This window comes from Lolium perenne, chromosome 3 (genome assembly GCF_019359855.2).
Source record: "Lolium perenne isolate Kyuss_39 chromosome 3, Kyuss_2.0, whole genome shotgun sequence".
Lineage (NCBI taxonomy): Eukaryota > Viridiplantae > Streptophyta > Magnoliopsida > Poales > Poaceae > Lolium > Lolium perenne.
In genome coordinates, this window is record NC_067246.2 from 25,726,366 (window position 1) to 25,738,901 (window position 12,536).

Consider the following 12,536-nt stretch of genomic DNA (forward strand, 5'->3'; position numbering starts at 1 on the left):
TGCAAATCCTCTAAAACATCAATGGAGACCACAACGCCGTTCGAGGTTGCAGCAACTCCGTCCGCCTAGGACAACAACATCAGAAGCCTCTAGTAGCAACATCCTATGCCTAGGTAGCAAAAGTAGGCCTCCGCCCAGAGCAAAAATCTACCCTCCGTCGGTAGCGATGTCGGACACCTTAAATAGCAAAATCGGCCTCTCGAGGTAGCAACGCTGCAGGCCTAAGACAGCAAAACTCCTAAAAATACAGAGGAGCGCGAGATGGAGGCGGCTTCTGGCAGGCCATGGCAAGGATGGGTGGAAAAACTCGTGGCGAGGTCGCCGCACTTGAGGACGAAAATGAGGTCTACGCTCGCCGCCGGCTCATCCCGTCCCGTTGGTGCCGCCGGCCCAGCCCGTCGCCGTTGCGCCGCCAACACCTACGAGGCGGAGACCCTCACGCTCGCTGCCGGCATGCTGCAGGTCGACCGCCTCACTGGGATCAACCCACTGGGATCCTGCAGCTTAAGAGGAGGCTCCGACGAGCGGCTGAGGCGGCGCCGGCGAACGGCTGGAAGGCGACGGCGCGTGGCACGGGAGGCGGCGGCGCGCGGAACGGGAGGCGGCGCCGGTGAGCAGCTGGGAGGCGGCGCCGGCGAGCAGCTGGTAGGCGGCGGCGCGCGGAACGGTAGGCGGCGCCGGTCATATCCAGAGGAAAATATCAGTGGTCAAGAGGAAAAGAAGGGAGAAGATAAGGGAAACATGGTAGGGCCCGCCCACGTGGTCTTCCTTCCGAGCCCACGCAAGGGACACGCGTCGCTTGCGCAAGGCGAAGGCTGCGAGTCGAGCGAGCCCCCGGGGGCGTTGAATCATTTTCCTAATATATATGAAGTTTCACAAAAGATTACATGGTGATGTTGCGACACACTTGGAGGCAATCCTGAGGAAGTTTCCTTGCTCGACTCACCCATATACGTACGGGATACGTACTTGGAGGCAATCCTGAGAAAGGCCTGCTGGCTGCTTCTCCATATATAAGGGGGCGGCCCAACACATCAAGGGCTAGCTACCTACCTTGATTCCACGCAAAACAAACAGATCAACCTAGATGGAACAACACGGCGACCTGGCGCTGGTGGCGCGCCTGCCGGAGGACGTGCTCACCGACGTGCTGCGGCGCCTGGCCGCCACGCCGCGCTGGCTCGACATCTCCCGCTCCGTCTGCAAAGCATGGCGAGCCATCATCGACGGCGAGAGCCTCCTCTGCACACGGCTCCCCTTCACGGGAATCTTCATCAGCATGGCGGTGCTCCCGTTCCCCGAGCTGTTCTCCCGCCCCTCCGCGCCGGGCCGGCCCGCCGTCAGCGGCAAGCTCCACTTCCTGGCCGCGGCCGTCAAGGTCCTCCCCGACGGAGGCTGTGACCGGCGAGGGAACCACTGCATCAAGGGCCACTGCAACGGGCTACTCTTGCTCAACGACTACGTGGTTAACCCCGCCACGCAGCGCTGGGACCGTCTTCCCGAGCGCCCGCCAAACAATGCCAAGGGGATGGTTCGGCATTCCTGCTGCAACGAGTACCTCTCCTTTGATCACACCGTGTCGTCCCACTACCAGGTGTTCCGGCTCCCCTATTTGTTGCAACTCCATTGGGGATCTAACAACAAATATGATCCCATTGAGGAGGCATCCGAGTGGCCACCATCTCGATATACCTTGCATGTATTCTCGTCGAGGACACGCCGCTGGGAACAGAGATTATTTGTTCGACAAGGGGATGCCGTCGGGACCGTTGCTGAGACGCGTGAGTTTTCAAGGCGACTTCTCTCCGTCTACTGGCGAGGATCACTTTACGTGCATTGCCAGAATAATTTTGTTGTGAGGTATCGCCAAAATTTCATTACTAGTTTTAGTTTCACAATTCTATTAATTTTGCCTAATTAATGGGAGCATCAGTCATATAGTATTTAACTTCTTACTAACAATTTGCTGCAGATTATCTTTGTCCGAAGACAAATACAACATCATTAAGCTACCAATGGATACGGGAAGAGAACCCTATCTAGGATTATCCCAAAAAGGGGTATACTTAGCATCATTTGTTAATGATCATCTTCGGGTTTGCGTCATGGATGAATCGAATGGTCATGCGCAGTGGATACTGAAGCATGATTATGACCTCAATCCTGTGAAAGCATTTAACCGCCAAGTAAATGGACCATGGATCTTAGAGGACATCAACTATCACTTCGTTCTTTCTCGACTTCCAAAGGTGAACAAGCAAGCGGTGATTCGATACCGTCAGAAAAAGAAAGTAGTAGTTCAAGACAAGTTTGAGTGGAACTCCGACGATGACGATTTTGATGAACATGAAGACATAGTTGAAGCGCACCAACATAAATATTTTGATATGGAGATACTTGGATTCCACCCATATAAAGAGATTATCTTTTTAAGTAGGGCGGAGAGTTTAAAAGTGAATGCGACGGGATTTGCATATCATTTGAATAGCTTCAAACTGGAAAGCTTGGGTAGCATATACCCAACAGATTACGCCAAATTCGACGTCATCGGCCTACCCAATGAAAGTTGTTACATCGATTCATTTCCGTACACACCAATGTATTGAATGGAAGAGATCCCAAAAACAGTGTAATGATATTTCTCTCACACATATGATAATAATACATATCCTGTATTTTGTTTGGATTGTTAAATACTATTATGAGTAAGAAATTATCTATATACCTAATAATAAAGCAAAAAGAGTTTCCGTCGTCCAACACTTTTTTGGACCAAATTGCCCTCCCACCAAATCACATAATGCACTATTGCCACCCTACATCCTCCAGCTCCTCGATATCACTAATCCCGATTGTTGCTGCCACGCTGGGTGGAAGACGGCTGGGAGAAATAAGCTAGCCAGGGGCAGCACTGATGACTGGGTGGAAGACGGCTATTCGATAATAGAGCCTGGCACCTCTGAAGACTGCCCGTTCGATTACTCTGCTGATATATCTTTGGGAGTTGTGCTGGAATTGGTTCGAGTAACCAGCTCGGATGTGCATGGCACTGAACATACAGGACTGAATTTCTAGGATTGGAGTTATAGTGTCTGGTTTACACAGCGCTTTGGGCAGAGTTTTTTCCCCATGGTATTGTCCGGTTATGCATTAGGATGCCTGCTTGTAAATTTTGTTCGGGCGATGCTCTGTTCCACAATGATTAATTGCTACTCATATATTCGTTTGATTAATAAAAGGTTGTGTGCATGAATCGATGCAGAGGCCGGGACTCACCCTATTTTGAAAAAAAAAAAAGCTAGCCATATACCTTGCGATGATGGCAACAGGAAGCGTCCGTGAAGAGACGAGCCTACTCCTCGTGACGTGTCTGGATTGATGGCCTTTTTTTACATTTGTTGGTGGATGAAATCTGAAGATGAGTTCTTGTACATAGCTCGTTGTGTGTGCTGGCAAGAAAGAGCAACACGTGTGTTTTTGTTTTTAAGAGAGCTCTGGATCAGATTGTTCATCCTCTTATAGGAGTGTCGGTTCAGATCTATAGATTTTTTGGGGGAAGTATTGTTCATGGTCAATTTTTTTGGTGTTTTATGTGCTGTTAATGGGAAATTGATAAACACAATTTTTAATACTACACTCCTCTACTAATTGGTTGCCACCCTCTCTACTTCTCTTTTATCGGAAGATGAACTCCTATTGTAATTTATGCATATATAAAGGGAGTGATGTTATTTGTTGAGACGGACACAATTTTTGACAGCAATTGCGTCACCGCCAAGGATGTCTCTTCGTGTGAAGAAAAATGATTTCGAGCGGTGGAATTTTTCATTAACTAAAATTATATTTTACCTCTCATGCATTTTCAAATAGAAATCTATTTCAGATAAACAAGAATGCCACAAAATTGGATTTAATTTAAGAAAAACACCAGATGGAGTGGAGGAGACACATGGAAGGCGGCACCGTGCATAATCCAGTAGTCAAACCCTCGGAAGTGGGAAACGGGTCTGGTAGTAATGCATCGGGAGGAACACAGTCAAGAGGTTAGATAATTGTAGGTGGGGTTTGAGCCTGGTGAGTCCACAAGTTTTTTTTGTAGAGGTTGTGGGTCTATTTTTTTCAAAAAGAGGTTGCGGGTTCATTTAACAACATTGTTCGTTGGATAGGTTGTTTCCAATGTCGATTCCATCAACTGTTGAATTATTATGCACGCAATATAGCTTCCGTCTCATTGCTTTCTCTCCCGGTGCAACACACGGGCAAATTTCCTAGTCTGTTTAAAAGTAATACTATTAGTATCAATCAATTTAACGGGAGAAATACTATTATATGAGTAATCAATTTGACGCTAAAAAATATCGATCCGCATGTCTTTGATCCATGATTAGTGCGTGCAACATGTGGGACTTCTATTCTGAAGAAATAAAAAATACCAAAGCTACACGGGGTGTTTTCTGAGGACTTCTATTCGTGCCCATGCGGCGCTCCCGCCGGAGGACCATGCTTGGCGACCATGCGACGCTCCTGCCGGATGACGTGCTTGTCGACGTGCTCCGTCGTGTAGCCACGCCACGATGTTTGGCCATGTCCCGCAACGTCTGCAAAGCGTGGCGTGCCATCATCGATGGCGAGAGCCTCCTCCGCACAGAGCTTTGATTCAGTGGCCTCCTCATGAACATCGCCGGGCTTCGGTTACCGGAGTTTTTCTTCCGTAACTCCTCCGTGAGCGGCAAGCTCGACTTCTTGCCCTCACTTGATAATGCTTCGTGCGACTCCCCCGAAAAGGCCTATTACATCCGTAATCACTGCAACGGTCTTGTCTTGCTTAACACCTACAATTGTTCCGAGGGAGCGATCTACGTGGTTAATCCTGCAACGAAGCGTTGGGATCTTCTGCCATCATGCCAGCCTGACCGTACCACGGGGGTCATCCGTTGCATCTCTGACTATAAGTGGACTCTGGCCTTTGATCCCATGGTGTCATCGCACTACCATGTGCTCCGCATCCCCTACTTCATTCTCTTCAAGGATGCGCCGCTGGGAGGAGAGGTCTTTTGTTCGACAAGGAGATGTTGCAGAAACTGCTGCCAAGGTCTGTCTTTATTTAAAGCTACTCCACTCTGTCTACTGGCGAGGATCACATTACATGCATTACCAAACTAACATTGTTATAAGGTACCTACACAGTTCCATTGATAACTTGGCTTTGACGTTCACGTTTGTCTAGAGCAAAGTACTATTCAGTTCTTCGAATTCTAAAATTATCATGTTTATTATTTGATTTTGCAGAATATCGTTCTCGGAGGATAATTACAGTGTGATTGAACCTCCAAGGGATATCGGACGTGACGCTTATCTAGGATTATCCGAAAAAGGAGTCTACTTTGCATCATTTCTGAAGGGTCACATTAGGATTTGTACCCTGAATTAATCATGTGGTCAGACACAGTGGATGATAAAGAATGACTATGACCTTAAGCCGGTGGAAGCGTTTGATCGACAAGCTATTCATGGACCCTGGATTTTAGAGGACATTAACTATGACTCAGATCATCCTCCTATTTGACATGGCCAACAAAAAATCAACAATAGTTCAAGAGAAATTTGAATGGGACTCCGACAACGATGATTTTCATGACCATGAGGACGTGGTTGAAGCGTGCCATCATCAAAATTTTGAGTTTTCAATACTTGGATTTCACCCATACAAAGACATACTGTTCTTGTGTAGGTTAGAGAACTTTGAGCCAAGACCAACAGGATTTGCCTATCATTTGAATATCTTCAAGGTTGAAAGATTAGGTGGGATAGACCCAACCGATTACGAATATTATGCATGTGGACTATTCGATGATTCAAACATCGAATCTTTTCCATACAAACCATGTTGTTGGATAAAAGATATCCCATAAACATTTATGTAATTTAGAGTCTCGTCTCAAGAAGAGCACAAATATGTTGAGTTTTGTTGTTTTATTGTGAAACCCCAAATTATCATCAAAGATTTGTAGCAACTAGCATGAGATTTCCTTTTTTTCATCAAGAAGAACAAGACCAATTGATAGTTATTGAGAAAAAAATGGCAAGAGAAACGCGAGGATTTGGCTATTGGGTGCAACTAGTTAGAAAAGGTTTTGCACATAATTTATACGGCCAATGAATTTTGATCTTAGAACAACATGTTAGTCTAGAATCACTTCATGTTTTTATTATCTTTTTGGATGGTAGATTCATGTAGCAACTCTGTGTGACCTATGATTAAATCTTGTGTAAGATTTAAATTTTAATAAGGTAATAAAAGGCGCTTGAATTGATCGATGCACAAGCTAGGGGAGTTATCTCCTTTTCCACACACAAAAAGTGAGAAAATTTGGCCAAAATTCAGTATAAGTCACAGTTGACCCTCTCCACTATTTGGAACGGTGCCGTTAACCTTGACAAAAAAAAGGTTATAATTTTTTTCTTCTATAGTATATTTGTCATTTTTTTCCTAAACAAATCCAAGAAATATCAATTTTCCCGATCTGGATGCTTGGCCAAGATTAAAGTTCAGCATTAGGCATGCCATGTTATACTAGTGCAAAAATAGTGGAAGCAGATTCGGAGCACATGGGTACTAGTGATCTTTTTAAAAAATCATAATTTTAAATTTCAAAATTTCTGAAAAATCCATATATATTCAATGATGTATCCCACAAACGCGCACAATACTAATTTAAAATACTTTGTATTCTGAGAAACACAAAAATGATAGAAGTGTAGATGTTCTTGACTGAAATGCAGTGCAGCACTGCTTTTCATTGATAAATAGAGGAGTTTATATACACAAGAAGCATAAAACACAAAACTGAAACAAAACCTAAAGAAACAGCAACAACTAAAGAACACAACTCAATCTAATTTGGCTCCCTAGGTCTATGCAGCATGTCATTAGCCCCCGCGCCCTGCGGTGGCCCAGCTATCCGCCTCTTGGAGTATCAGTGCAATTGTGCTTGCCATTGTGCTAGCATTTCCTTGCAAAATGTGTTTGTTCCTCTCCTTCCACATCGTCCACCAAATCAGCTGTGTGAGAGAGTTTCATGCCCTTCTCTTGTTCCTTGGAACCATGAGCCACATGCGCGATAGTCCCTCAATTAGGGACTGACCTTGGATTGACATGAATTCCCACTAGTAGAAAAAAGACCTTTCATCCCAACCCATTAATCTCCAAATATTTTGACCCGGGATTAATTGGGTCTTTAGTCCCAGTTTTGCTGATGACCCGAGACTAATGCTCCGGCCCGGGACTAAAGGGTACCCTTTAGTCTCGGTTGGTAAAACCAGAACTATCACAAAATCAAAAGAATTTCAGTTGAGATCTTGCATGATTGTGAGATGCATTGCTGACAATCTCCAAAATTATTTTCAGATTTTTTGATAATTTGTAATAATAAAATTTTAATTTATAAAACTTGTAAAAGCACTGGAGCTCGGGAGGCAAACGCACCTTTCGCAAAATTGCAAGCTACACAGGAAGTTTTATGACCACCTTTCTTGTATGTGTCAGTTTCCGTGTCCAATTCGACTAGATGAACGAGGGTGCTCTGCCACACCGTGTGCATGGCATTTTGGTGGATATGTAAGCGATTAGCTACGTGCCTTTTTAGCTTAGCGGCTTAGTGGCCACAACTTTGTGTTCTATGAAGTGGTATCAGGGGGCATTGTCGTGGCATTCTATCAGCCTCACCTGTTGGTGTGTAGTTTTAGTCCGCTACAATGCCCCATGTGAGTTGAATCACAGTCTCGCAATAACACCAACTACAAGGCAACACATCGGCAGAGAGTAGACACAGATGTCCCTATTATGTCCGTGCCCACAAAAAAAAACTAATGTGAAGGATATGCACTTATTAGGAAGATCCTCAAATAAAATAGATGACTAAAATAACAACCCAAAATTTGTATTTTTACATTTTTATCGCTATTTTTCTAATGACCGAGACCCTTCTGGTCAGGAAATTTTAATTTTTGCCCATATTTACTTTGGTCTTTTATGATTTGCCCTTCTTTCATATTGCAATTTATGTTTTGCCACATCTTACTTTGGACTTTGATCTTTTGCCCTCTAACAGCTTGGGCCCACATAAAACGACCAACTTACCCATACACATCTAATTGAGCCACTGCGACGCTCATCTTCTTCGTCTACAATGACGACGGCTGCCTGACTTTGTGCCACATGATAAAGGTCATGTACTTTGTACGCTCGACGTCTTGCTCCGAATTCCTCTAATTTCTCATGTGTAGTTCGTCGGAGCCAAATCCCATGGTGCATGAATTCTAGCGGTAGGGTCCAAGGTGGGAGGCTGCGAGAATCGGTGACATGGGAGTTGTTGGTAGTGTGACTGTCGGACGACCGCCGAAAGGTGGGGGGGGGGGGGGGGGGGGGCTAGGTGTGGTTGGTGACGAGGGAGCCAACGGCGATGGAGTCAGGCTGATGGGGAGCCGAGGCGCCAGAGGAAGGCCGATGGCAGTAGAGGTCGTTTTTCTGGGTGTGGTTTCGTGAGGGTATTCTGGTCCACTGATTTTAGCATTATCCTTAAAAAAAAGATAAAAGTTCAAAGTAAAGTGTGACAAAATTAAATTGCAATGTAAAGAAGAACAAATCATAGGGCAAAGTAAATAGGGAAAAAAAATTGCCCTTTTTGGCCAGACAATACTCGGGGGACAAAAGTTCAAAATCCAGAGGTAGGAAAATCCCAATGACCAAGGTCAAGCGGTCATAAATTCACTCCACAGGCCACACTACCCACTTCTCTGTCTTGCCACGTCCCATCGCAGCATTGACAACCGCCTACCCATCCTACACGAAGAAGAGCACCAATATCGGCTTTTGGAGTAAATCCTTTAGGGCAAACGATGGGGGCTGGATTGAAGATCGAGAGGGAGAGCGGGCCGCACGCCAAGAAGAGGAGAGAAGGGGAGATCTGCGGCGGCGACCGCGACGAGGACAAGCAGATGGTTTCCGTTGGCAGCAACTGCGGCATCATCGCTTTGGAGGCGCTGGACTGCACCGTCTGCAACCACCCCCTCCGGCCACCAATCTTGCAGGTCCTCACCCTCTTCCTTTGCCCTAGTTATTATTAGTTAACACCGTCTAGATCTTCCAATATTGCGTTGGGAACTTGGGGATGCCTGCTGCCGGGGATGGTTCTTTCTTCTTTTGTTTTCAGTAAAAAAATAGGAGAAGTTCAGATACAGCCTACAGGTTCAGATAGAGATTATAGACATGGTGCTCAGCTAAAATCAAATGAACGCACACTTTATATCACCCTACACGCACACAACTTGCCATTGCACCTAAGTGTTGGCCCATGTCTTCACTTAAGCTTACATAAAGATTTTGTTTTCTCATAACAGTTCTGAATTAACGACGCTACAGGTTCAAATAGAGATTATAGACATGATGCGCATCTAAAATCGAATGAAGGCACACTGTATATATCACCCTACGCGCACACACCTTGCCGCTATAGCTAAGTGTTGGCCCATGTCTTCACTTAAGCTTACATAGAGATTTTGTTTTGTCATAACAGTTCTGCATGAAAGACAATGGAAGCTTTAACTTTCTGAAAGAGTTTAAGTTGACCTCGTATTCCCAATTTTAAGTATGCTCAAATGTTCCTAGCACAAGCTTAGCAACAAGCTGCATCTTTCTCATAAGCATTTTACATTTCCTGTAATTTTTTGACATACAGTGCGCCACTGGGCATGTGATTTGTATGTCCTGCCATCGCAAGCTCCGGAACAAGGACAGGTGCTACGTGTGCTCCATTACTGGCGGCTATCAACGCTGCATCGTGCTCGAGAAAATCCTGGAGTCTGTCCAGATCCCTTGCTCCAATACCATGTACGGTTGCACCGTCAAGACACATTACCTCGAGGGAGCAGATCATGACAAGTCGTGCCCATGTGCACCGTGCTTCTGCCCTGATCCTAGTTGTCACTTTACTGGCTCAACCGCAGAGCTCCTTGACCATCTCACCCATACGGACAACTGGCCGGCAACTGAGTTCGAGTGCGGACAGCGTTTTGACCTGCAGATCCAGGAAGGAATGCACGTTCTCTACACAAGGGAGGATGGCACCCTGTTGCTGGTAAAATTCACGCCGGTGCCGCCTTTCGGCAATGCCGTCTCCATCATGTGTGTTGATCCTCATGCCGTGGCGGGGGACCGCAAGTTCAGGTGCCTGGTTGGTTCCAACTGCAGCACCGATAGTTGGCGTTCAGATTTCCGTACCATAAGCACCAATCTGTCCAACGACTTGCCGACGGAGGATGGCAGCTACTCATTGGTTGTGCCGACTCTTTCTTGTTACAGCGGCATCAATGTCACTATCTCAAAGGTTACGGTGCTGTAGTCGGGGAGCTCTTCGCCACTCACGCTGACAGGTTGTGTGCTACGTGAGGATTGTTTCCTCAGTTCATCACTTGTTGAGCGTTTTATTATCCAGCCTCGAGGCTTTAGTACTTTGGTTGTGTGCATCTTCGGCTGCAGAGATTCTACTTGTGCCTTAAGTTATCTATGTGTTTGAATTGCATGCTGCAATCTGAAGCCATGGTTGATCTGCATTATACTGCCAGTAACAAACTGCAATCAAATCACGTCTCTTGGACAATTAGCAGCTACATTGTTATTTAATGCTCATTCCAGATTGGTTGCTGCTCTAAACTCTGCATATGTAATGTCTTCGTTTTGCTCGTGCTGTTAGCTAGAATGGCTGCTTTAATATAGATGCAGACATTTCACTGTCCGTCAGTCCCATGGATGAGTAGTAGTGTAGTACTGTGAAAGTGAGTACAGGGGACTCTGTCTTCCTATTAGTAAAGCCGGTTAATTAACCATCCAGCCGGCTGAATTTAGCATTAGAGTCACTCGACTGAATTTCAGTGAAATCTATCCGGTTTTTTTTTTCTTAAAGTGTAGGTTGAATTTAGCATTGGAATCTTGTGAAACGATAGTGTGACATTTGTACAAAATGTCAGCCAAATCATTTCTATTTCTATTTCCTGATTACTGAATGTACTTACCTGAAATTTTACGAGCACTTCAATCAAGGTTAGATCACTTGATCGCACAGTAATCACGAAACATAGAATTGTTTCCTCGGTCCATCACATGTTGAATGTTTTATTTTTCAGTCACAAGGCTGTAGTAGTTTGGCTGTGTGCATCCTCAGATGTAGAGATTCTACCTAAGTTATCTATGTTCACAGGTGTTTGAATTCTTTGTTGCAATCTGAAGCCATGACTGATGTGCATCCCCAACGCCGGCGCTTAGCCCCGGCGCTAGGGTGATTATCCCAGCCGTTATTACCTATTCCCGGTTTAGTTCAGGATTCAAGCTTGCATCGACTCAACTTTTTGAGTCGGGCGCTTAGCCCAGTTTTTTCCGCATGGACGTTGGACAGTGCGGTCGAAGGATTCATTATGGTAGTTTTCCGATTCTAGTAGCGCCCATTTAAGCGCTCCGCGCTGCCGGACAGGGCGCTTAGCTCATAAAAGGATTTTAAGGGCATCTCCAACGCGGGTACGCAAAAGGTAAAACGGATACCGCGTGCGTCTGTTTGGGTAAAAACGCGTCTCAACGCGCAGACCCAAATGCAAAACAGACTGCCCGTGAGGTCCGGCACGACCCAAAGCCGGCTTAAATTTGGGAGGCTTTTGCGTCCTCCCGGACGATTTCGTGCGGCTCTGGACATCCGTTTATATCCGCCCGACCCCACATCTTCTCTCTCCTCTGTTTTCTTTCACCCATGGAGATGGCCGAAATAGCCACCGGATTTTGACCGGCCTGACCAAATGCCGCCGTTGCACACACCGGCCGCACCCCGGCGCCGACTCCTCACTTTTTTTCATCCATGCCGGAAGTTGCTGCTTCCAAAAAGAGCTCCGGCGACAAACCTCGTCGATGGCGCGGGCACGGGCGCCGGCCGCGCGAGCCATGAGCGTGGGCGGAGCTCGCCGCGAGCACGGGCGCGGGAACGGACGGCGACCGCGCGAGCCACGCCGCCGTGGGCGGAGCTCGCCGCGACGGAGCGCGGGCACGGACGAGGGACGAGCGGGGCGCCGCCGGCGCGTCGGCCACGCGCGGCACGGCGAGCGCGCGCCGCGCGGACACGGGCGAGGAGGCACCGGCAGCGTCGGCCACGCGCGGGGACGGGCGGTGGCGCCGCCGGCCGCGTCGGCCACGCGCGGGGACGGGCAAGGCACGCCGCGCGGGCACGGGCGAGGGAGGCCGCAGGCGGGGCCGGAGCTGGCCGTGCGCGCCAGGGGCGGGGCCGGAGCTGGCCGTGCGCGCCAGGGCAAGGGCGGAGACCGAGCTCCTGCACGCCGACCGCGTCGCGACCCACGCCGCCGCGCGCGTTCACGCCCCCGCGGGCGCCGGCAGGGCCAGGCCGCGCCGCACCTCGGGCCGCCTCTGCAGGGCCAGGCCGCGCCGCACCTTGGGCCGCCTGCGCGGGAGAACGGGGAAGCGGGAGGGAGCGGAGGGCGGA

At 47.6% G+C, this 12,536-nt stretch overlaps 2 protein-coding genes across 2 annotated transcripts; both read left to right on the forward strand.

The window, feature by feature from the left end:
• The first annotated feature begins 1,087 nt into the window (after positions 1 to 1,087).
• On the forward strand, positions 1,088 to 2,640 carry LOC127339168 (uncharacterized). Its single transcript, XM_051365047.2, has 2 exons — positions 1,088 to 1,860; positions 1,973 to 2,640. The coding sequence occupies exons 1-2, from the start codon at positions 1,088 to 1,090 to the stop codon at positions 2,604 to 2,606; spliced, it is 1,407 nt and encodes a 468-aa protein (XP_051221007.1). The 3' UTR covers positions 2,607 to 2,640.
• Positions 2,641 to 8,778: 6,138 nt separating this feature from the next.
• On the forward strand, positions 8,779 to 10,793 carry LOC127340988 (putative E3 ubiquitin-protein ligase SINA-like 6). Its single transcript, XM_051366757.1, has 2 exons — positions 8,779 to 9,090; positions 9,738 to 10,793. The coding sequence occupies exons 1-2, from the start codon at positions 8,899 to 8,901 to the stop codon at positions 10,398 to 10,400; spliced, it is 855 nt and encodes a 284-aa protein (XP_051222717.1). The 5' UTR covers positions 8,779 to 8,898; the 3' UTR covers positions 10,401 to 10,793.
• The last annotated feature ends 1,743 nt before the right edge of the window (positions 10,794 to 12,536 follow it).

What these genes read in the sequence shown, in the direction of transcription:
- LOC127339168 (XM_051365047.2), top strand. Translation starts at nt 1,088, where the DNA reads ATGGAACAACACGGCGACCTGGCGCTGGTGGCGCGCCTGCCGGAGGAC. An exon ending in CAGAATAATTTTGTTGTGAG is followed by an intron (nt 1,861 to 1,972) that starts GTATCGCCAAAA and finishes AATTTGCTGCAG; the next exon opens with ATTATCTTTGTCCGAAGACA.
- LOC127340988 (XM_051366757.1), top strand. Translation starts at nt 8,899, where the DNA reads ATGGGGGCTGGATTGAAGATCGAGAGGGAGAGCGGGCCGCACGCCAAG. An exon ending in TCCGGCCACCAATCTTGCAG is followed by an intron (nt 9,091 to 9,737) that starts GTCCTCACCCTC and finishes TTTGACATACAG; the next exon opens with TGCGCCACTGGGCATGTGAT.